The sequence below is a fragment of the Rhagoletis pomonella genome, unplaced genomic scaffold (assembly GCF_013731165.1).
Source record: "Rhagoletis pomonella isolate Grant_MI unplaced genomic scaffold, Rhpom_1.0 Rhpom_scaffold_00004, whole genome shotgun sequence".
In the NCBI taxonomy this organism is placed as follows: domain Eukaryota; kingdom Metazoa; phylum Arthropoda; class Insecta; order Diptera; family Tephritidae; genus Rhagoletis; species Rhagoletis pomonella.
This window is the reverse complement of record NW_023458558.1, coordinates 10,584,218-10,610,973: the sequence shown is the minus strand read 5'-3', so window position 1 is coordinate 10,610,973 and position 26,756 is coordinate 10,584,218. Positions and strand designations below refer to the sequence as shown.

The 26,756-nt window shown below is 35.3% G+C and overlaps 1 protein-coding gene across 2 annotated transcripts in view; it reads right to left on the bottom strand.

The window, feature by feature from the left end:
• Positions 1-5,046: 5,046 nt before the first annotated feature.
• The window catches only part of LOC118736968 (tyrosine-protein phosphatase 99A), a gene marked incomplete at its 5' end in the record, with an annotated part of 239,500 nt that continues 217,790 nt past the window's right edge, over positions 5,047-26,756 (bottom strand). The window contains 6 exon segments of one of the 2 annotated variants that reach the window (XM_036467149.1): positions 5,047-8,394; positions 10,386-10,654; positions 11,082-11,637; positions 11,740-11,906; positions 11,962-12,311; positions 12,391-12,677. In XM_036467149.1, coding sequence (XP_036323042.1) covers positions 6,711-8,394; positions 10,386-10,654; positions 11,082-11,637; positions 11,740-11,906; positions 11,962-12,311; positions 12,391-12,677 — 3,313 coding nt within the window. 2 annotated transcript variants of the gene reach the window in all.

The following is a 26,756-nucleotide window of genomic DNA, read 5'->3' as shown; positions in this document are numbered from 1 at the left end:
TATGCAGATACACAAATCAGAAACTAGACGAGGACACTCATTAGTTTGACATTAATTATTTAATGCAATTGTTTTTATTTTCTCGGTAGAAAATGCTCATAAGAATTTTTATATACAAGTGTATGAAATCCCATTGCTGGTATGTGTGTAGTGTATATCAATAAGTTATGTATACATACATTTATTTATGTATATACGTTCCAGGATGTGTAATAATATCGAATAAGAATATGGCTTTCAAAGACCAAATACAAATTAGGCTTCATTTTTTATGTTGCAAATATTTCGAGTTGACTGAGTTGTGAAACATTTTCCCGCAACATGTTGCCAACTACACAGCAATCATTTGAATTAGGGTTGTTTCGAATGTCACATTTTTCACATTCGCGAATGCGAATTTTCGGAATGCGAATGTGAACGCGAATGCGAATGTTAGGAATAACATTAAAAAACCTATAATCAACTTAAGTCATTGGTTTTATTACTTAAAAATTTTGTAAATTACCAGAACATTGAACGTTCTTGCTTAACCTATACAGTGTTTTAATCTAGTAGTTCTCCCAAGAGGCGATTTCTTATAGGCTCGTATTTAATGCCGGCTGCACTGAACAATTTCTCCCATGGAACGCTGGCGGGTGGAGCGCTGAAAAATATTTGCGGGCCAGATCTATAAATTTGTCGTATCTTGGTTTAGTTTTCCACCAATCGAGAGAATTTTCACCGAAATAAGCTCGTTTTCCTTTAAGATAGGCCTTCAATTGAGCTTTAATTTCACATTTTTTAATGTCTCTAGATTCTACATCCGAGCCTTCGCTTTCGTTGGAGGAATCTAAAATTATTTCTTATAAGCAAAAGCAGGGAACGGATTTTTAGGACCTAAAAACCTATAAAAAAGGGAAAATAAAATAGCGAAATAGGCAGGAAAAGGCACTAGAAAGTGCAAAAAGGGTAAAAGGAGGTACTAACAAAAGACAAAAATCGAAAAATAATAAAAAAATAAATTTATTTTAGAAATGTTGATTTTACAAGTAAAAACAGAAAAACTATGAACTTCTTTGACTATACTCCCTTTTCGAGTTTTTAACTCACACAACTTTAATCTTTATAGTTGTAGTATCATTGAACCACAAGATGCATTTTGAAGCTTTCTGGCAGCATTTTAATTCGATTTTCGCGAAGAAAATTGATACAAGTGGCGCCCAATTTAAATATGAAACGTATAAAACCTTCATATTATCAGGAATAAGGGCTTTTTCCTTGCCCTTTACAACTAAAGGCCAGTATGCAGCTTTCAAGAAATCTTACAAAAAAAAATTTTCATTATTTCGTGTATGTGTCCAAGAAATTTTGACATCTGATATTTCAAATTCTCTTGCCGCACTCTTTCCTTAAGAAATAATCAGCCTTATCATGAGTTTCATTTTCCCCGAACCGGTTCACTTTTCACTTTTGGTTTCCATGGTTTTACCATGGACGCATGACAAATTTTCGGGTGAATTTTTTATTTTCAGACGAAACTCAGGATAAAGCAGAATGGAACGGGCATATCAAGGTACATTGAACAGGTAGTATCAGTAGAGCAGCTGATTTGATTTATTTTCAAATTATTTGGTCTCGAAAATGTCAAATATTTTTAATTTCTTCTCACAAAAATTCTGAATTGTTAAAATCCACGTTCGCCCAACTCAGCAGCACGACCGCTGATTACTGGGCCTTGCAAAGGATGGATCAATGCTTCGAGAAGCAAACAAATTTACTAGGAAAGAAAGTTGCATCAATTTTTATTTTTTCCAATTTCAATTTTTTATTTTTTATAATTTTTTGTATTTCACATGGCACGCTTTGATTTAGAAGAAAAAATTCAGAACAGTTTTTGACACTTTCGATACCAGAAACAACAACAAAATACACGCAAATGTTGTTTTTGCTCTACTGATACTACCTGTTTAATGTGCCTTGGGGCATATATTCCTGTTGCAAACATGGGTTACCTTGTGCTCTTTTTTCACAAAAAACTTTAGAAAACCGTAGTAGAAAGCGTAGCAAATTTCTTAAAAATTGCGTTCTGCCTTAAGGAAATTTGACACACGAAAATTTCCTACCCACTTCTTTTTTCTTGCTTTTTTTGGGAGCTGCATACAACCCTTTAAGGAAGGAAAGGCAAAAAAGGCAACATCAAATGTGTATACATATATGGAATCAGGGAAAGCTAAATCGTGGACTTTCTTAATCGAATATACTCTATCTCTTTAGCAGAAAACCAGGCAATTTCTATAAAATCCGTCCCACCACAAATTTGCTGATATACTACTCAACCGTTAGATGCGAATCATTCGCATAACGAATGCGAACGCAAATATTCCCAACATCCCAGATTTATATTGCAAATTCGGATTGCTTCTTTGCATCTTTGCATTTTCTTTTTAGCCGACGTCAAAAAAAGGAGGAGGCCGATTTCTATAACTCTTTTTTTTTTTTAAGGAAAGATGGTACGTCAGAGGTGGTCCCATGCTAATTTGGTTTAGATGCGATCATTGCATCTTCTTAAATTTGTATATCGATTGCTGAGTGGAAGATCGACCTATCTTGGCAGCCAGTTCGAAAACGCGTTTTTGCATCGGCAGCTGAGATAGGGTGTTCTTCAACCAAATTCTGAAATAGGGCTTACTTGAAAAGGATAGGTCGATCTTCAGTCGAGCAGTCGATATAAGAATTGAAGTCGGTTTTGTTTTTTGCTTAAAAATTACTTGTTGTTATTTGAAAAGGTTAGAGTTTATCCAAAGTGAAGAGATATACGTAATGGTCCTGCTTTGTTTTCCAATTGAGATAATTTTAAAAGTTCTATAAAATTTTGTTATGTTTGAAATGCAACCGTGGACACCAGCTTACAGTAAATCTTGAAAATTTGTGTCCGCTCAAAAGCTTTTTATGTTGCTCTCTTTGCGAGAAAAAAAACCTTCTATTGTTAAGTGGCTAATTTCTCTACTCCTTGTGTAATCCGTGTCTAAACCTTACTAAAATATGTATATAGTAATAGTTATACAAAAATTAGAAGAATGAGGCCCTTAACTGTAGTAAGGGTTTTGCTTTTTGAGATTTGTGTTGTTATTGGAGAGGGCCTACGATATTTATGTACATACATATAATTTAAGGGATATTTTTAAGCGCTACATATATAGCGGCCAGTGGCGGATTTAGGTGGTGGAGGGTTTTTGGCGTTGTGTGGAAACATGCAGTAAACAACTGTTGATTGTATATAATTCATCGAACGTACCTTATCGAAAAATATTTCCCACGCTTATGTATCATAAATGAGAAATAAAATATTTGTTTTGTTTCATAAGCATAATGTCTGCCTTTAGCATATTTCCTAAAAAAGATGTACTGTGTGGGGACAGAGAATCTGTTGAGGTTCTTCACTCTCCATACAAAAAAAAAATCGGTACTGTTTTTCCATCGGAATTCTAAAAGCTGTTATAATTTAAGACTTCTGCCAAAATATGTTGGAAAAATATTATGATTTACTCTGAAATACGTGCCAAAATCGGGGTTTTTTATAAATAAAATTTGCCTTTAAAAAAGAAGTTTTCAAAAAATCACTACAGGTGTGGAAAATGTTTAAAAATTTTATCAACGGAATCAAAATAATGAGATTTTTGGAGGCTTTTTCAAATCGGTACCGCTCACGTAAATCTAAATCTTTTGCCAAATATTTTGACCAAAATTAAAAAAATAATAAATCTTATAATTCGGGTGGTGAAACCGCCAATTTTTTTGGTGAAGCATCCTAATATTTAAATATGAACTAGCAAATACCCTTTCGCTTCGCTGCGACCAAAATCTACTTTAACGCTGTTGCCAAGGCAAGTGAAACGTTGGAGACCGTGCAAAAATAGCGGTTGTAAAGAGTACTCTCTTAGGGTCAAGGAGAACTCCAAAATTAACCGAAATGCATATGAAAGATGTGGTCTAATTAACATTGCGATGTCGTAGGGCAGGACCATATATTCAGGGCCATCGAAGGAAAATTCGGGGCCCGTACTGAAAAATCATGGGCCCCTATACATAAGTTGTAGTAATTTAAAAGTATGCGACCTATTGAGGCTTTTCCATGTAGGGTTCCTTTAACGTATAAAAGTCCTTAACGAAGGAGCAGTTTCTAGCGGAAATATCGAAAAATATTTTTTTCTATAATGGATTCGATTTTTTTACCAAAACATTAATTATGAATATAAGATAAGCTGATATAATCCAAAATCGGTTAACAAACTCAACAAAATCATAAGTTTGCCATTAATTTGTGATCAATTGGCATTAATTTTAAGAAAACTGCTCTCTTATATACATTCCAAAAATTTAAAAGAAAAATTGACTAATCTCATAACGGCAAAATCTGTATACAGAATAAGCCGATTTACGACTTTAAAAGTATCTTCAAATTAGCTGAGGAGGAAGCAAATAAGGTTGGTTTCATCTTAGAAGTACCTCGGTAAGTGGGAAGTCAATACATACATATATCGTGCAAAAAAAAAAATTATTCCCGTACTAGAGATTTGTGAATCACAAAAAAAAACGACTAAAAAATATTCAGAACATCTTGCCAAAGAAAATTCTCAAGTTGGGCCCTAGTAGTTTCTGTCAAATGGCACAAGATTTTGAAACGTACTGAGCAGGCGAATATCAAACATCGACAGACGATTTCACTGCCGAATTTATCATGTGGCGCAGGTGTATCCTCTTTTTATTCTCCAAAAATTTATGTTTAATGACCGTCTTTCTTTTAGGTACTGGGCTTAACATACGAAAAGAAGAGCTGCCTGAGGATTCTATTGACGCCTTGAATCAAGGTGATAAAAGTCTTTTTTTCCGACCATCTTTGTTTATTTGCAACGAGCGAGCGGTCATTTTCAACCCTTCGAAGGTTGAAGACCTATTTGCGCAGTAGCACTGGGTAGGAGATATTGGTTGGGTTGGCGCTCCTAAAAATCACGAATGATGCAATTTTCTATTTAAAAATGATGTATAAAATAAATAAATATACTTATTATAATAAATATTTTTTTTTGGGTCCGCCCCTGATAGCGACCGAAATTTCCTCCTTCTTAGATATCTTAACATCTACCCGTCGAAAATCAGCTTTAGGTAACATAAAATAAAAAAAAAAATTTAGTAAGTGATGAATTTTCCTTGATCTCTAAGAAATGGATAGGTTTCAAAAATACAAAAGCTACATTTGTATGAAGAAAACTCGATTTTGGATGTTGAAGGAACGTGTAACGAACGAAATTTTAAATGACGCCAGAATACTCCCCAAGTACCACGGACAGTAATCACAAACTTTATTTGCATGGGTACCGACCCGCTCTAATGTAAACAAAATTTATCGTAATTAAATTGTTTGCAAAAAGCCTACATTATTACACAACCTGCCGTTTCAAACTTACTTATAACCTCACTTTTTTCTTCAAACCGGGCGCTTAATATATATGACTTTATTTAGCTAGTTAAAATGTTTTTTCCCGTCTTTAAGAAGGCTTTTTTTTTAATAAAAAAAACATCTCACATACCAGCAACACTTCGAGACTTCATTTTCATGCTACTAAAATCAGTTGACGAAAGATAAAAGAACTGACCTAAAAAAATATAGGTATTTCGTAGTTACTTACGAGTATATGTACATACTTTTACACGCAGAAATCAATAAGGTGCTTTTGCATTTTTGTGATAATTCTGTTTTTACTTTGTATTTTCACTTATGCAATTATGTATGTACTAATGTATATATTTAACATATGAGATGAGTTTTCTTACGATTTTGTGAATTTTGTGATTTATGACTATACAATGAATGGGCGTTAAAACGCGCTTGTGATGTACATACATAGAACATTTAAATATTTTTGTATTCTTTTTTTTTTTTTTTTGTGTTTCCATATATTTTTTCTTGGTATACATGTGCTCATAAGATTAAGACTGAACGTGCACGGAAATACAGGGTAGTTCCATTGGTAATACAAAATTGTTGTGGTAACTTAATATTATATCGTTTGTATATTTGTATGTAAGTGTAAAGCATATGGTACATGTTATAACAAATAAGTCATACATTTATTTATGTGAATAACACAGTTTAAAAAATTGGGCGTTCACAAAATTGTTTCGATTAAACAAACCAACTTCTAGGGAGACGTAAAGACGTTTTAAAAATTGAAGGATACCCTTTATATTACATAAATGAAAGTATCTATAGTAGACATAAGTGTTAGCAGTAAAATATAATAAATAGTTTTTATCGACATAATACATATTTATTTTTTAAAGCAAAAACAAAAATTCTTATAACTTACAGTCCACTTAAATATTAACAGAATATCTTAAAAATATGTAAAATAAATATTTGTTAGCAAAATCTTGCTCAACTACCTAATGTAATTGCTGACATAGATTACTACCATTTTACCACTTTTTCCACACATATTTTCTTAAAAAAAAAGTGTGCATTTGCGAGCATTCGGTTTTTTTTTCATACTTTGCTCTTCCTGTTTTGTGTTGTGTACGTACATATGTATATGATAAAAATCATTTGTTAGTCTATTTATGTTTATAAATTTCACTTTTTACTTACATAACTATGTACTTAGCTACAGCTATTAAATATTTATATATATATTTTGTTTTAATTTTTTTAATTTTAATTTAAATTTTTAATTCTAACCTACGATATCTAGACTTTGAGCATCTGTAACAGTCGCTGCTTTAGTGGTTGTCAATGTTGTTGTTGTCATTGGTATCGTATTAGTATTGGCATTTAATAAACCGTTACCATTTCCATGCACATTATTATTGGCATTACCATTACCATTGTAGTTAGCAGTGGTGGTTGCCGGCGACAAAGAATTATTGGAGGAGGATTTGGTTAATGGTGTGGCAGCGGTCACATCGCCCATGTTGCAAGTATTATTCGCATAGGAGTCGGGGAATTGTGGCGGTGGCGGGGGTAGTAGTGGTGTCAGGCCATCAATCGCATCATCCAGGCCGATGACAGAGATGGGCGAAATGCCGCCAGCGTTGGAATTAATCGGATCCATGAGTTGATGGTGGTGGCGTAGGTGGGATTCAACCGTAGTGGCATCATTTTCGAAGGCCGGCGGTGGTGGTGGCGGTGTTTGGTAGCAATTAATGCCATTCGCGCCACAAACATAAAGATCGGCCATAGCGTCAGTTAAAGACGACAGTTGCGATTGTTGTAGTTGTAGTTGTTGTTGTTGTTGTTGGTTGTGAAGGTGCATATTATTTACAATAGAAAACCGTTCACCATTAGTGGAAATAGCAGAAATGGAATTGGGTGTAGTTGTTGTTGTTGTGGTTGGTGGTGGTGGTGTTGTTGGTTCATAGTTGTTAATTGGATTGGAGTTCATGTGGATGTTGGATGTGGAATGAGGTATTGCAGAAGTGTGATTGTTTGAGGTATTTGTGGTGGTAGTAGCAGTAGTGTTGGTAGCATTAGTAGTAGTATTAGCATTAGCGAAATTTCCAATTTGATTAGCATTACCAATTCGATTAGCATTACAATTGTTAGTGTTGTTGGTGGTTGTCGTCATTGTGGTCAAATCGAGCGTTGCTGTTGTTTGATTTGGCGATGCAAATATGGCTGATGATAGCTGAGGTGACGTTGGTGATGGTGTTGTCGGTGTTGTTGTCTGTGAATTTAATGGTGGTGGTGGTGGTGGTGGTGGTGGTGTGTAACGAATTGATGGCGGTGGTGGTGGCGCTGACTGGGCTGTTGTGAGCGACTGTGACTGTGATTGTTGTGATACATATTGTTGTTGTTGTTGTTGTTCTAGCGATAACTGTGGCTGATATTGTAAATTGTTTGCACTCGAATTGGGTGTCATCGTTGGTGGTGTCGTTGTTGTTTTCGCAAAAGTAGCAGTAGCTGTCGTTGTTGTATTATTTGTATTCAAATTGTTTGTGGTGTTGTTGGTATTGTTGCAAGCGTTTGCATTTGAATTTGCATTTACATTTGCCACATTTGTACTACTAATACTATTACTATTTACGCTACTACTATTATTGTGATTTACTAAATTATTACAATTTTGCTGCGCATTTATATTACCATTGCTACAGATTTTACTGTAGAGATCCGGTGTCGCCGTTGTCACATCCTCGAATTCGGTGCGCAACGCTGTGCGTTCGAGTAGCTGCAGGTTGCGCGGCAAAAACGAGAGTATATTATAGATCAGACGTATATCTTCGCTGGAGGTCCAGACGCCCGGACGTTTATTGTGATACAGCTTGGCGTACTGATAGATGCTCGCCGTGTTGCAGTACTCCATTTCCATCGCCAATGACGATATGGCACAGAAGGTGCATGCTTGGGCACCGCCGTATCTGTGTGTGGGAGAGAGAGGGAGAGACAATGTTATTGTGTTGTTCCAAACTGATAAACCGAAAGTTGTAAGGATAGAAAAAACAACACTCCCTATTATATTGAGCACTCACTTTTTTACAGATAATATATATTTATAAACACTTGCTTATCCACCCTGAAAGCTGAGGAGTGTCAATTGGTACCTCTACTGCAGGAACATGCACTCAGCTCACCGTTCTACACCCGAAATAAACTTTGGTTTTGTCGGTTAGATGAACTTTTAGGTTCTGCGTGCAAAATAATTTACCTTATATATCATAAAGGCAAGGGGAAGGCTACCTCTAAGGACAACAGTCCTCTTCGAACGTGGTTGCCAAGCACACGCGTCTTTAATATGCACAAAGGAGAAGGCGTACTTTAGTTGGACTAGGAAATGCTTGTTCTGCAATAAACAAGTGATGTGTATCTTAGACTGCTTTTGAACACTCATTTAATTATCCTGAGTTAGGATTAACCTACGATTGGGCGATGTATGATCGCCAGGGTAGATAACCGCCGCCTTGCCTGCTGCAGAAAGATTTGGGGGTGTTGAGCCATTGGATGGCTACCGCCAATAGAGTAATAAAATTGCAATCAGAGTCGATGTTATCTACAGACGAATAATAAAACTTTTAGACTTTTAAACTGCAGTAGTTTTCCCAGCAAAGATAGCTGCCATACTTTTCAATAGATTACCCTAATGGCAGTTGAGCGACAGCTTGGCGAGCATCAGGACATGTGCCAACGCAAGGGGCCAAGGAACGAATGACTTAAACATATCTCCTTACGCTCATTAAGCCACAACTTTCAACCCCGGTGAGTTGGTTGACATGACACTGCCCGATGCGGTCTAGCAACTTGGATCGCATTCTTTTTAACAGCTCTAAGAAGCTCTCCGAATAGACATAAGCCCGTTGTAAAGCCTCGTTCTCGGCACACTACCTTTTGCGCTAAACCTTATGGTATTACATGTGACAACAGGGACTCAGGGACTCAGAATCAAAAATATGCAAATGGATTTACTTTAAGTTTGACACACAATTAGTGCTGTGCTAGATGAACATCTTATACGCTTCCAAAGCGATTTACTTCGCATATTAGACGTACGTTAGGTGTATCAAGGCTGAGGAAGAATGAGGTTTCTTATAGAGCCAACTTAAACTCTTCGTCCACGATGGTGGTCTTCGAAGACAACATTTGTAGGTCATAAAGTTTCAAGGTCTTGCGTGCATCTCGCTAAATGCCATTTAAGTTCCATTGTTCGAACCAGGTCGTTGATATATTTGGTATGCCTTCTGATAGGTTAGAGGTCGGCACAGCTTAAAGTTATTACTTAGTAAAGTCATCGTTGCGGTAGAAACCCAGCAGGAATTGATTTCTGGGGGTTATTGTTGTACTTATTTATTTCCACTGACAGATCTGGTGCTTATTCAACTGTGCCCTACTAACCGCTGGAGAAGACAAAGCTGCAGCATTATGTAGAACTGCCCAGCCTAGCGCGTCATATACTGCCTATATTTCTTTTTGTATTTACCCTAAATGCTGTCGAAAGTGGATTTTGAGAATCTAAACTTAGTTGATGATTGAGGCTCTTTGCGCAAATAAGGAGACACAGCTGTCGATGGTAACGTTCAAATTTATGGGTCATCGACAGATATGACTGCACCTAGTCCACTAAGGAGTACCATGGCCTGGGCTGTCTTCACCATTGAGGAAGGGAGCGATGGATACCTGATTTCCCTAGGTTCGCTGGTTTACCTTGTATCAATAGAACTCACCCCTTATTTATCTCAGTGATTGCTAGGGTGGCTAACAACCGACCGTTCCAAGCGAAATCATATTCGAGTAGTGTATTTTTTTCAGTTTTGCGGTCAAATTCGGCGTTAAATTTTAATTTCTAAGCGCACATTCATACAGCGCATGCTTGTATGCGAGCAAAAAAACTTTCCAAACATATATATATGAAACTTACCTATCCACAACGACAATTGGTCCATTGCGATAATCAGCGCATCGCTCGTGCACGTCGACAATAAAATCGTAAATACTCTTTGGATTGGACATCTCCGGCCAACTGGGACAATGTAGCATTTTCACATTTAGCTCGTAATCGTCCTGTATCGATTGAATGACAAAATCACGACTAACATAATCGCTTTTGTTCGTTTTACGTAGGAATTTGACGCGATAGTAATCGCTTTCGATGGGTGTCGAGTCATCTGGCCAAAATTGTGCGAAATTCTGCACAGAGAGAGAGAGAGAGGGAGAGAGATGTGCAAATACACATGTAGATATATACTAAGTACGTACGTGAGTAAAATAGTGTCAAAATATGTGTGTTAGAATGTGGAACTTTTATGTTAAACTACAAGTACAATGTAAGTGATGTTGCAGTAAGACTTAATTTTAATGTGATCTAAAGGGATCGGCATACATATGCAGTCAATTAAATAATGCAGCGATGTAAAAGGAAAAAGCGCATTTCTCCAAACAAAGTAGGGAAAAGTCATTTAAGCACGGAATTCGATAATCAACTCACAAAAAAAAAGTTTAATTAACATTTTGTTGAGTAATCTGAGATATCCTTCGCCTATTGTCTGGCTTAATTTAAATAAGACTAAATTCCAAAACCCTAGAAAAGTACAAAAATTTCCCATTCCCAACTTACAATTTCGTCCAGCGACGACAGCAGCACAATGGTCTGCGCATTATGGTCCCAAACCATTTGCCAGAAGTCTTTCACGGTGTGCGACATCGGATGCTGGGTGACAATAAAGTCCCGCAATCGTCGAAAGCCATGCAACCACGACGCATTTATGTAGTCGCTACCCTCCTCACCCGGCTTGGGTGTCAAGTGTACGCGACTGCTCTCAATCGGAAATATGGCACCACGATTCTTCACCGAATTCACCTGCTTCATTGCAGATGCAATATGTATGTCTTTCGTTTGGAATTGTATAATATTCTTGTACTGCTGCTCCAGATAGGGTGTGCAGTTCTTCAGTTCCTCAATTTGTTCGGTGCGCAAATTCGTTTCGCCCGAGGCGATCGCTTCGACCAAGGCGTCGTGTATGAAAATGTACTGCTCCTCGGTCTGTACGAGGAAATTACGCTGAATGCGTATGTGTCGTAGGAAACCGAATACGTTTACGACCAATTTCTGTTGGATCTGCTTGAGCATGGCATCTAGCACGATATAGGTGCCTGTGCGTCCAACGCCGGCGCTGTACGGTTGCACACAAAAAAAAAACAGCAGGCAATCAGATGAGTTGACTTAAAGCAAAAAAAAAAAAACAAAATGGGAACAAACAAGCGCCCTAACATACCTGCAGTGCACCACAATGGGGCCCGCATCGTCGGGATTAGCTGCTGAGGACTTCTTCACAAAGTCCAACACCGGCAGAGGATGATCGGGTGTACCATGATCCGGCCAATTGGTGTAGTGATATTGATATACAATCTTCTCAGTCTGACACTGCTTCTTTTTCTTTAGCTATAAGATATTAAAACAAAATAAGTTATAAATATCTTCTACGGTTCGCGCATACCTGTTTTACCTTCAAGTGCTTGATTTGCAGTGTGCGCACTGTGTAGGTGGACATTACTTCCTCATCGACCATTTTCACTTGTATTACCCCATACGTTTCGACGCCATCTTTTGGCCAATACATATCGCATTTCCGTCGACCGCGTTCCACCAAATTCGTAATCATCACAATTATAGACACGCGTTGCTCCCAAATCATGCGCCAGAAGCAATCGAAGGTGTCTGGCAGTGGACCTTGCGTGCCGACGAAGGCGCGCGATTTCTGATAGCCATCAATGAAATTGGCATTAATGTAGTCGAGGTTCTTCTTTTGTCCCGGTGTGGGATGCAAATGTACGCGGCTGTGATCATCTGTGTGGAAATTTAATAGTTTTAATTCATTTTTGCAAAAGCTATTTCGTACTAAAATTTGTCCGTATGCAGTACTTACAGGCTGTGATATTGAGATAGCGATTTTTGCGCTTATTCTCTGGGTGCTGGGAATGTTCGCAGGGTAAATCATCGATTGATTCGTTTTGAATAGCTTCATACTCGCGACTGAAACCAATATCGCCATCAGCATGCAAGGAGGCAACATGTTTGGCGAACTCATTGACTGGTACGGCGGCGCGTATTTCGCCAGCTACTTCGACGGGTGCTTCCCAGTCGACTTGTGGCAAATTTGGATGATGTGGTGGATCGTCTAAATAGTAGTAGGCAGCATGAAAGCATTTCCTGCTGGAAGAAAGAAAAAAAAGCGGAAAAGATGGAAGGTGTTAAAATTGCTGATGTAAAATTTGTAAATTTATACTTAGGTTATGCTTAGGCTAGAGGCCAATTTATAAAGCTTGGCATTTACGTGGGATATTAAGTGAAACAGCTTGTATACTTGAGAACCATTTGTTGATAAAATTATGTGATAATACAAAGTCAGTAAAGCGACCTGACTGTCCGAGAATTTCTGCTTGGAAATTAACCCCAGTTTATCTGTCTTTAAGTTTTCATCCATCTGTATATGCAACATTTATACTAGGTTTAGTATACGGCAGAATTCCATAAGCATGTGCAAACATGTTGCACTTGCTTATGGGGTTCTGCCTGTGCTGCCCATCACTGATATAGACCTTATCAATGTCGTATGGTAGACTCGCTCTCATATTAAATATATTAAACTATGAGTGCTTTAGAAGGGCTTTTAGAAGGCAATCATTCGGTGCAATTTACTAGTTAAGTTTGGCCATTCAGTTCTTTCCTTAACTGTAGTCCACCGAGCTAGGATATCACAGCCAAGTGTTCGCTTAACAATTGTGTTACCACTGATTGTGAGTATATAGACGAGTTCATATATAGAATAGGGACAATATATATATCTCTTTGGTGGAAATTTTTTGTGGATGTAATTGATTTTGTTGTGCTTTAAAGCTGCATCTTCATTGGTTGTTTGTGATGATGATTACACCACGCTTGGCATATTTCATCGCCCTATCCGAGGAATGGTCGGTAGACCCTGACTTGTCCATGAAGGCACTAAGTGCCAGAGAATTTCCATTCATGAAGTGGTCTATGAATGGCAGTTTCAATGGATGTGCCTGGTTGATAGGCAAATTGGTGTTGCTCAGAGGCCATTCGCTGAGGTTGGGTTTGAGAGGAAGTAGCTGAAGTTAATCGGTTAGTAGGGCAAAGAAAATTATAAAGTTTAAGGCCTAAGGGGCCGCTTTAGCTAATTGGTTACAGGTTCGTAATAGCACTCCGTAGGGCAAAGGTTCGATCTCTAATCCCAGTAAATATACAAAAGTGATCCTCACCTCCGGAAAGACTCTGGACATAGCTGATTCAGAAGCAAGTAAGATTCGAGCTAAAGCAGAAAAATGGCCGACAGCTTTATCCCAAAACAAGACCCCAATATGCAAACTTCGAAAATCGCTTGATGGCTTACGACAATGTGGCTTTCGGTGGTACCAGAAGTAAGCACTAAACTATACCAAATGGGATTTCACATGCCTTTTATTATGCATAAGATTTCGAGCACCACGATGATTGCTGTTTATGTGCACGATTTATTAATAGCTACGAATGATCAGTCGCAATTAATTTAAATCGAACAGTCTCTCGCTGAAAGCTTTGAGATAAAGAATGTAGGATATGGTTTGGGTATAGAGTTTCGACAAGATCTAAGAAAGCACAAGACATTTTTAAACCAACGTGAGTAGTTATGTAGAATAAAGTTCAAAACTTCTTCAAATTTAGGACTGAAAACCAGAAAAAACTCTACTAGAATTCAAACTTTGATATGAAAAAATTTCCATACCAAAGTTTGATTGGTGACTTACTATATTTGGCTGTAGCAACATGTCCGTGTTGGAGAGTACGAAGCAACTTTTATGCAAGCTTTTGCGCCACCTAATTATTACGCTGACCATATTTATGGCAGCTGAGTACGGGGCAAAAAAATAATTTTTCCAATTTCCCACCAAAGCCTCTAAAAACTTTTTCAATTATCCTAGATTTATTAGCCCTGAAACAGCGTATATTTTTTTTACCTTTTGGGAAAGCAGCACATAAATATTCAATAGTAACGCCAAAGAATTTGTAGAATATTTGTCCATAACTTTGTACTATTTGTATGCTCGCGATTTTTACCCCCGCAAAATTTGTTACACACATTACTAATCGGAGAAATATGATGTAAATATCTGACCAATTTTGAAGCACGAGTGTTATTTACTGGTTATTTTCGACTTGGATTTAGGTCAAGCGCACTGCTGTGAATAGCTACCGGAACGAGCTGAATTGCAAAGCGTACCTTTGAAGTTATCTCCTTCCCTTCAAAACTTTGCGAACTTCTTTACTTTTACAATATACTCGTGGTAGTCTTCTCATTTTGAGTTTCTCAAGTTGAAGATACAACCCTTCTTACAACTAGCAATAAGTTTTTTGGCGTAGTTTCGTCTAATGAGCATCATGATTCACTAATAAAAGGTTAGATAATTATTGACAGCTGCGGTTTGACACCCGCCCCTTACAAAAGGTTGCATTTACGAAGGATAGAGAAAGTGGAAGAATGCAATCCCTTGTTGCGAAAATGGTAGTAGAAAAGTACGCAGAGTAGGCAATTAGTACTGAAATTCCTTTTGTAAATTCTAATGTATTTGCAGGAAATCTGGCAGTTTAAACGAAATACTGAACGAAATATTAATATATCTACGTGAGTTACGTAATTTATGTGCTATTTAGCTGCATAAAAACTGCAAAAGGACTCAAAATTAAAATAAAACGACTATGCGATTTATGTAACCATCCAATTTTAATACAATTTATATTTTCATTAGTTAAATGTGCTCTATATGCATATAAAAATAAACATATTGCACAAAAGCTTATACTTTTATTTCACAGCAAAGCTACGCTTTTTCCAAGTAAATTTGCAAAGAAGCAACACGGTGCCACTGCTAAGGAAAAATAAAACTCAGTTAATAACGATTAAAAAGTGGTTTTTATAATAAAAGTTATAACCGTAACGGTCACTGAAAATTTTAAATATCAAAACTTATGAATTCAAAACAAATATGATAACTTCTTCTTGAATAAAGCTTGCTCTGATCTACAGAATAGTATACGGTGCTTTACAAGAGAATGGTATTAGGAAAATTTAAGCTTTCAATTGGACATTAAATGGCAAAATTGGACATTAAAAAAATACCGGCGTGATTAAATTTCTAAAAATATTCATTAAAGTTGTTTCCAGATGGTATTTCTAATTAAAACAAATTCTTTGGCATTGACAAAAAATGTCTGCCATTAATGACCAGTTTTAGAAACATCATGAGGCAGGTATTTTAAAAGCCCAATTTCGCAATAAAATGTTTGTCAATTATACAACCTTCTTGTGTTTTTTTTTAATTTTAATAATATTTTTTTCGCATTTCCACAAGAAATTGTTATCCTTTGATTCGTATTTGAATATTTTTAATTAAATAACTACTTTTGAGCACAGTTAATGTAGCATATTTAATGGCGTACTCAACCGTACTACAAACAAAATAAAAAAACCATTCATTGCTCTTTCATTTCATGAGTAGCCAATAAAGCATTGAACTAATAAAGGCTTGAGTTGCTTAGTTCATTAACCATAATGATTATAAAAAGTGTGCCATGAGATATGCAGATTGAATAGACTAAAAGCCGTGAATAAATAAAAAAATAATAAACGAGAAGTTGCCACATATAAACGGCCCTCAGCGAGCGCTTCTATAAAATGTTGGATATTTGCGCCACCTGTTTGCCCGTGCGGCAACGATTAAAAAGGTTTGCAAAAAAAAAAAAAATATTAATAATAATCAGACTGAGGAATCAGTAAATGACGCAAAGGAAAGCAGATTATTACATACATAAATTTATATGAATTTTTGTGTGAATGTACGTGTACCCGTACGCACATAAATACATAAATAAATATTGCTAGTAGATATGTATTTCTGGTTTAGTGGTTGGCAGCCTACAAAGTTGATTGCAGAAAAAAAGCACTTTCAGCAAATGAAGTATAATACTCATGGCATGGTTGAAACGAAAAAAAATAAAAATAATACATAAAATGATTACAGCAAAAGTAATAATCAGAAAAAAAGCGGATAAATGCAATGGTCGGGAAAAGCGCTCCCTAAGCACTCAATTAAATGAAATAGAGTAACGCTGAAAGTACTAAAAGTGGATGGAATGAAACAATTTTTTTTTTAAGTATATTAAATGCATAAACGAGCAAAAAGACATTTGAAAAAAAAAACTAAATAGTTGCAATTAGTGTAGTTCACTTTTTCTAATACTCATAATAAGCATTAAATTACACTTTTGTTCATAATTCACTATAAGGCATAGAAGAGTAACAAAAGGGGGAAAAAATAAGTACTCACTCAACAAGACTCAGGAGAATTTATTGCGGCCGCAAAAAGGTCAAAATAATTTCGCTGATTTATCATTGCATTTATGTGTGTGTGTGTGTGCAGTGAAATAGAAGTCTTAGCGTTTCGAGTTCATAACTAATAATAAAATGTTAATTTTGACAACCACTTTATTTTTTAGTAATTAAGTAATCCAAATTGCAAAAACTAGAACGTTACTCAAATTTTTGGTAATTAACGCGCACAAAAATTGGGTGCGTCGAGCATTAATTTAAAAAGGGAATTAACAGTGACAAGAAAGTTCTAGTTCTAACTATCTAAATACATTATTGCCAGCCGATGTTGGTATTTAGATATGTACATACATACATACATACATATATGTATGGTCATGCCTTCACGACTTGTCTCCCAGAAGGCGGTAAATAATAGTTATTTGCCAACTTTTTTTGTGAGCCTACTATTTTAACAGTTGATTTAATTACACTCAAGAGCTTAACAATATCCATGCAAGTACTATATGTACAAAAGTATGTCTGTAAATACAACGTGCATATATTTCAAATATAATTTGACAAATACTATGTACAGAAAGCCCATAAAAGGTAATGAATTTGGTTAATTAGTGCTGGCGTTTTTTCAGCTTATCTGTTCGTAGGTATTATAGAAATATTTTAAAGCGAATAAAGCCAATGAAGTATATTATTAGTCAGTACATATCTTTATTTCCAGCGATTGTACAAAAAATTCCACCTCTGTCATTGAACTAAAGTTGCTCATACGCCCAGGTTCACCATCGTGTTTTCCATTAGAGCAGTGTCAGGCAGACAGCAGCCTCGCGAGCAGTGTTGCCATTGAGAATTTTCAGAAAGTCGCAAAAACGGGTAATTGACGAAAAAAAGGGTAACCATATTATTTTTTCTTTTCTTTACTAGCAAAAGAATAAATCTGAGATCCAAGGTCAAAATCAAGTTTACATGTAAAGTCTTTTCTCTGCTAGAGCGTTCCGCTATTGAATTTAATTAATTAATTTATAGAAAATAGTGGGACAAGCTTAGAAAAGAAAAAACACAGAAATCGAGTTAATGCGAGGAGAAGAGTTGCATTTCTTTTACAAGTTTTAAGTGATCAATTTTTTCGTACTTGCAGGAGGAAACATTTTTAAACATAAAAATCTCTGAAAAGGGGCAAAAGTCGCACATACTTTCGGAAAAGGGCCAAAAAATCTGTGTTTTCAAAAAGTCGGGTTAAAGGGTATTGGCACTTAAAAAGGGTCAAATTGCCCCTTTAGTCGGACAACGGCAACACTGCTCGCGAGGCTATGTGTGCTATATGTGCGTGTGTATTTTGCCTGGTACTTCGTTAGACTAAAAATTACATTAAGTGGCTAAATGTGCAACTATTTTTAAATTAGAACAACAAATTGAAATTAAATGAAAAAAGAACTGGAGTAATTTATAGAAGTTTCATTCCACAAAGTGTTCGGCGACTCCGCCTGTGTCAATTGTGGTAAGAAAATAATTTCGCGGGATTCACAGCCCTTTCTAATTTCTATTATGTAGATAACCTATAGGGATTGGTATTAAAGCATAATTCTAGACAGGAATAAGATAAAGAAGCCTAATTAATATACTGTCTTCATACCAAGTAGGCTTCCTTAATTGCAATCTACAGTGGATTTCTCACATATATCGAAAATGATTAACACCTTCTTAGTGCTTGTATAGAGCAGAGTTTAACTTAAATCCTATTATTATGCTTATGTCTCGATGGAGAGCCAGATTCATGTTAATAGATTGACGCTTACATAACATGTTTTTGTTTGGCCGAGCTTCTCTTCCGATTTGTGGCGTGCGCTAACTCTATGAAAAGCTGTTTTTAATGGCAGAGAAACAATCGAAGGTGTGCCATTGCGTGCCGAGGGGCGACCACTATTAAAAAAACTTTTTAATTTCTTTTGATTTTAGTCGGTAACTGGGATCGATCCTAGGCCCTACGGCATGGTAGTACGCACTTCTAACCACTACTCCACACTGGCAGGATATGCTTGCATAATTCTTCACTGACGAATACCGATGACGGGTACAAAAATATACATACATAGGGAGTTCACAACGTGTTGTGTACTGTTGTATTGTTGTATGTCATAAACTTTAAACGGCTAAAACTATATTTAAAGGGTTCGCCAGCTACCATAAAAGGCGTATTATGAAATTTCACTCCGTTAAAAAATAGTTGGTTCTAGTTTGAAGTCCTGTAAACATTTATTTAGCTAATAAAAACTTTACGACATATGACAATACGACACTTACGACAACTTGTGAACCACAAAACAGTTTTTAAATAAAGCTTTTTAAAGACTTCCAGTGGGAAGAGTGCCTTTAAAAAAAATGTAAATGCGCATCGTAAGTATGAAAGTATGTGCATACATATCGTCGCCTTGGTAAAAGATTGTCATATGTTAAATTCGGCAGGTTGTGGGAAATCGTGATTGAAGTTTGGAATGCAATTTCTCAAAAACGCGAAGATAGATTTTCTCTACAGTCTCTGAAAATGTTTCTAGTTCACAAAATTCTTGAATTAAGAAATGTTTAATGTTTATTGTTAGTTTTAAGTAATATAAGTAACAATATTGTTTTTTAATATCGATAAAAATAGCAATACAAATATCGATTATGGTATCGGTTAAATATCTATAAATATATCGATAACAATATCGATAAAAAGATCGTTAACTCTAACGAAAATTCCGAAATAGTCTTGAAAATCCTGATGAATCCCGAAAATATCATTATCTACATACAAATTTTTCTTCCCCTATCTTCATCTTTACTTTTATCGGTATCCTCACCCTTATGTTTTCAGTGGGTGATTTTTAAGACCGCCTCTTTCAAATCTATGTTAAAAATCTTCTAATAGCACTAAAGCTAAGCAAGAAGCCAGAAAATCTAGTCTACTAATTAAGAGCAACGAGTCCAGTGCAAAAACAGCATTCAAAAGTTTGTCTTTTATTGTGAAAATACTACCAGAAAACAAGGAGGAAAATATTTGGCAACACTCACACCTACACCTTAACAAGGGCAGAAAATGTTGTAACAACAATGTTTAGAAATGCCACATTATACCGTGAAAAGAAAACGCCATAAACAACAACTTTTCAGTAGTTCAAATGTGTCCCCTATCGTAGGTTAATCACTCCGACATACTTAGTCTACATATGTAGAATTGCAGCCGACATAGAAATAGATAAAATTTGCACACCTAGGCGTAGGAGTACTGTGTGATTCGTAAAAAGTAGTGTTGGGCAGTATCGATACCAAAAGTACTCAGAACCCGATTCTCAAAAGGATCGACAGCAGTCGATTTTTAAAAGTATCGATACTGAGTACTCCAAAGGAACTCAAAAAGTAGTAAGTACTTACAAAAGAACTCGAAAGTACTCAGAGCTTAAAAGAACTCGAAAGTACTCAGTACTCAAAAATGCTCTGTTCCAATCATCACTTAGATACATGTACTCAGGGTACTTAAAAGTACTGAGTTTTATTTACATTTACCGGTATTTAGAAATGAAGTAGCCATTCATTTGACGTAATTTTGGATTAAAATATTAATTTGTATACAAGTGCTGCCAGCTTGAGAGATTTCTACACCAATAATTGAAATGTAACCAACCAGTGTATATTTAAAGAGATTAATCAGTACTCTGAAAAATACTCGATCCTTAAAAGTATCGATACCAAAGAACTCGATCCTCAAAAGTACTCGATACTTCCTAACACTAGTGAAAAGGATACACAGCAGAGCTCCTAGGGGAAAATGACAAAAAAAAAATTTTTAATATTCTGTATGGTACTCCGAGAACGACTGCTGAGGTTTAGTCGAGAGGGTCTGATGACTTTCACAGGCTACCTTACACTACTTCAGGTTATTTGTCTGGCACATATTAGGTCAACGAAGTATGACAATAGTCATGGCCATGTCGTTCGAATGGACACCGACGCTCCAGCTCTGAAAGTATTCAACTCGGAACCCGCTGGTGGTAGCAGAGGAAGAGGGAGGCCCCCACTGCGATGGAAGGATCAGGCGGAGAGGGACTTGGCTTCACTTGGCATTTCCAATTGGCGTCAGTTGGCACAGATGGGGAAACGACTGGCGTGCTTTGCTGAACTCGGCCAAAATCGCTTAGGCGGTTACTGCGCCAAAAAAGAAGAAAAAGAAGAAGAAGAAGTATGACAATAGATCTGAACACGCCGTTATTGAAGACAATTCAACTTATGAAATGAAAGAGTTCACAAAACACTCGAGAAATTAATCTACATATTAACTAGTTCTATCGCCAATGTGTATTTGTAAAATATTTGAATAATTAAATCTATAGTTGAAACATTCTTTGGTAAATTTTTGTAAAATTTTTGGTAAAGAAAAGACGAAGAAAATGCTAAGGAAACCTATTGCATTTGCGTAGCATTCTTGAATCTAAATAATTCATAGAGCAAAAACTTAGAATCGCTTATTCGCTCACCTGTTCGTATACACACATATGTATGTACATATGTATGTACACACTCAACCGTTATGAAATGTAGCAAATTTCGCAGTTAAATCTCTATGTATGTGCATAAAGTTATGCGCCCCGAAAAATGAAAGGATAATGTGCATATAAATTCGCATATACATATGTACATCAACTATATATGTACATGTAAATGTGTGTATATGCTTTGCATATTTTTGCACTTGTTATACCTATGTGTGTGTGCATATGTATCTACATGCAAACGTTAAAATTTACTTCCATAAACTGATCTGCATATCGGTTTGCCGAGTTGTAATTTAGCATAAAAATCGCTTTCATTTATTTTACCTTCATTTCCGCACACTTCACCGCGGCGCTGGCAGTTAAACTATGTAAATACATACATACCTATATATGTACTTACACGTTTTTACAACGATGTGCTTTAGTATTCATCTCTACTAAAAATACTTTTATTCATATTTTGCATTTTAATTTACGCCATTATTTTGCGCTTATGGAATATGCTTGAATATGCGAGTGTGCATACGATCAGGTAAAATATTTTAAATTCATATGTGTACATGTGTAGGTGTGTTCAAGCTATGTAGTTAGTTAAAATTTTGTCATTAGCATTTTTATTCTAAAAATTACTATAAAATTGCTTAAAAAAGTGGCAATGGAAACAGAGGAATTTAACGAATTGTAAATTGTGAAAATATACTGAGGAGAGATGTGAAAAAGCAGAGTAAATAGATGACAAGTTGAGTACTGTTTTTGTAAGTAAAAAAAAAAAAAAATAAAAAATTTTGTTCAACTGTGTAAACAAAAAAGTAGACAATAATAAAGCTCATTGTACTATTATCCCACACACAGTGCGCGGCATAATGATATGGTCACCCACATACTGATAAGTTTGGATTGTTTATTTTTTTTCGATTTTTCGCATTTTCTTCCATATAAAAAAATTTGAACATTTTTTATTTGATGCCCTACTTCTATAAGTGATATACCGTTGTAAAGTTACTAAAGAAAGCCTACAGTTGCATATACATACATATAGAACTATTATTATATCTTATAAATTTAGTAAATGTACTTCTAAGCCCCTTATTGATTTCAGGATCTGAGAGTTTGGTAAGACTCAAGACATGCCTATTAACAAGATTTAAGGCGGAAAACCGAAATTCAATTGGTCTCTATGGCTATAGTTATGGCTATGGCGCTTTTGTTTTCATCTTTAATGCCAAGCTCAATAAATAGTACACAAGGGTTGCTCCATAATGGGTTTTCATCATTTTTTTTAATCCTCTCCAAAACATTTTTATGATTTAAAGCATTTTTAATTACCTTATGGAGGTACTACTACTTCTGCCTAGGAATACAGAAGTACCAAAAAATTGCATAGGTTGGCGAATTTTCTCGTCCCATACATTAAGGGGCAGGTATGGTATCCAAATTAAAAAATAATTTCAATTACACTGGCTCACAGCAAAAATGTTCTATGATGATTCCGAAAATTGAGATAATTTTTTTTTCTATGGATAACTTTTTGAATGGATTTTACTTCCCCTGTTCCTACGTTTCAGAACCATTTCTGAACGAAGCTATATTCAATCTGTTAACAATGAAATTTTTCAGCATAATTTACATGCGTCACCTACGCGTTGTAGAGCTACACAAGTATTTAGTAAGTAAGTTTTACATACATACTTTCGTTCATTTTTTTTCTTTTTAAAACATACCTGCATGTATGTATGTATGTATCTGGAGACTTTAGTACCAAATTCAATGAGTACATGACCGAATTTGAACTCTTCGCACTACACTGTGAAAATATTATAAATAATTCTCAATATTTGCCGATAAAGTTGATATACTTATAATGCATTAATCTTATCATTCGTCCCCACTTGAACTGAATGAGTAAGGGTGCGTTCACACATGAGGCACGAGGCCGAGGCGAGCGAAGTCGTTCCGAGCTTTCAAATTTCAGCTCCGCTCCGCCCTGGCTTGTTTTGCTCGGCACCACTCGGCAATCCATGTGGACACACCCAAAGGAAATTTCAAAATATCTACATTTCTTTATTTAATTAGCGATGGCTCATCAACTACTTATGTCTACTATATTATTGGTTGCGACGATTAAAAATGTTATAGTACAAAGAGTTAAGAAATCAATACTGCGAAAAGTGTATTGCGCAAGTTTATTGCGATGTTAATTCGCAGTAAGCAATACTATTTAAAAAAAAAATCAATAATCGGTTTATTTAATACATACATACGTACATATTTATGAGTTGTTCGTACTTCGTACTTACTAGTTTGCTTCCTAAACCGACATTCAAAGCGCTGTACATATTCGCATCCATAGACCAGCGCCGAGGACACTTTTGTTAATTTAAGAAATACTAATGAAACAAATTTAAATTTCTCATTTAAGCCCTTTTCTGTTGGTGACAATCATATGTATGTATATTGATGAAGAGGTTTCCTCAATGTTTCAAACTTGGATAAGTCTGCAAATAATCCAAATCCATTCAACTTTTCATGCTTCTTAAGTATGTACTCTTTCTAAGTACTTTTGTTTTATTTTCAATTTCCGTTTCTTCTATCGAGTATGTACGTATGTATATGTGCATATTGTATGCAAACTCACAGCAACAGTAAGCTTATAATCTTTTAAGCAACAAAATTGATGAACTAATAACTAGTAAGCTGTTTAACAATGGAATCAAAAGTTTAACTTCGCACCATTTGGCTTAAAGTTTCTTAAGGAACAAAGTTTTTACATAAATATTTATATTAAGAATTATGAAAAAGATAACAGCAGCTGGTGTAAATACTACATACATAAATGTACAATATGCATACATATGTACATAAGACTAGGGAGGGAAGGAAAGTGCGAGACAAAATAAAATCGAGTATCTATCTTGGTTGAAGTATTGTGGTTGCTCGTTTCTTATGCATGATTGCATATTTCTCAGTTAAAACAACGGTTGTACTGGTTTAAAGGGGAAACTAAATGTTTTTGAGCTGACAGACAATTTATAGTTGCCTCCAAAAATACATTTTGAACTTTAAAACCATTCCAACCGTTATTTTACATCGCAAAGTTGCAAGACTTTAAGTTATTACGACGCATTATGAGCCCCCCTGGATCCCCTGAATATTTCTAGAAAATTTTACAAAAGCAAAAAAAAAAAAAATAAACACATACATACATACATAATTGGTGCGAACGTTATCAGTTGGTTATCAGCGACAGACGGGCTGGCAAGGTAAGCAATTAATGAAAGTGAATAGAGCTGTGAAGGCCGATAAAGGGAAAGAGAGAGCACAGCTATAAGCTGATTTTTTTTTTTTTATCGCGCGAACGTATGTATGCATGTACGTATACATACATAAGTTTATTAATATTTTTATTTACGCAAATTTGTTGCCAATTCTAAAATTTATAAAAACAGACTACGTTTATGTACATACGGTGTTGTGCAAAATACAAGCAAAAAATTTAGTAAAATTCATGTTATTGCTCTATTTCTTCGATAAATAATTTTAGGAAAGTTTGGTGATTATATTTTTTAGTGAAAAAGAAAAGTTTTTACAATTGCATTTCGAAGCAGCCTTAACTGCTTTACTTTTTCTTGAAGTATTCGAGTACAATAAAACCAGGTCCTGCAGGCTTTGACGCAGCCACAGCCGCTAAACTTAAACGTAGAATATGTGATACTATTAAGATCACATTCGAGTTAAAAGCGGTACATTTGCATAAATTAACGAATAAATAAATCCTACATATTTCATGTGCTTGATAAATTAAGTTAAACTTAATTTTTTAAAAACGTGGCAACCCTCCTAAATATAGTTCAGAAATATAGCCTTTTTAAACACATTTCATTTGATACCAATATTTTTAATAGTTGCTATAACTTATTAAATAATTTGAGTTTATCCTTTTAAACAGGTGGCAACCCTCTTTAATATTATTAATATTCAAACTAAGGATATCTTATTATCTTCCTTTCACGTCTGGTTTTAATATTTCTGTAACCTATGTATACTTTAATTAAATTCTAATTTTGAAACAGGTGGCAACCCTATTCAAAATATTTTAAAATCAAAACCTTGTTAAACCTTTTTCGGCTGAAACACATATTTTTTTGCGATACATGTTTAAATTGTATACATACATATCTAATTCCCTTAATTCGAGTTGAATTTACTTTCTAAACCATATGGAAACCCTCTTAAATAAAGTTGAGAAAACATAATTTTTGATCCATGTCAATTTATACCCATACTTTAATAATTCATTTGACTTATTAAATAATTTGAGTTAAATTTTTTACACTTTAATGTTATAAATGCTGAAACTAAATTTTTCTTAATACTCCTTTGTTTGACGCCAATATTTCAATATTTCATATAATTTAATTTAATTCGACTTTTCAAACAGATGGCAATCCTGTTCAAATTATTTTTAAGCCAAAACCTCGTTAAACCTTTTTCGTCTGACACTTGTATTGCGATACATAAATTAAATTATCTATTCCTTTTAATTCAATTTGAATTTAATTATAAAATCAGGTGGCAACCCTACATGCAGTTTGGAAATAAAGTTTCTTCAAAGCAATTTTGATTTATATTCACATTGAGGTAATTTATTTAACCTATTGCTTATATTGAGTCTAACTTTGCAAAAAGGTGGCAACCCTTCGCAAAATATTTTCAAACAACAACCCCTTTCGCATGACATCCATATCCATGACATAAACTAAAACAAAAACACACCACATTAACTGCAATCAACATATGTAGATATGCATGTATTTACAATGTAAATTTTACATACATACGCTGCGATTAGGTTATAAATATTGCGCCATCTGTTACTCAAAAGGCGAAAGACCCACAAACACATACTTTTTGTCTCCTTCTCTAACTTTCAGCGCAAGCACGTGTCTGCAATATGATGACGAAATGATTTTGTATGGACAATAATTTATGTCCATATATTTGAATAAAATAAACATGCTTAGAAGATATCAACCAATACACCACATATACCAAACGAAAGGAAACAACTTGAGTTTTTGATTAAGGAAAACAAAAACAAAAGCATTCGAGTGGTTTTCGAGCATTTTGGTAATAAAAAAATGTGCTAATTTTTTCAAAATGTTTTGCCTTAAAATGCTCTATATTTGTTGAATTTATAAAACATTTTTACACGATAATATTTCTACTGCTCCAAAGAACCTACATCCCGAAAGTGAAGGTTATACATGTTATCTGCAAATCAAAAGTTGCTAGAGCACTTTAAAGACCCAAAATTGACCCCGAAATAAGCCAATATTTATCGTTGCTTCTACAACAGACACCGAATTGGTTACTTACAGAAAT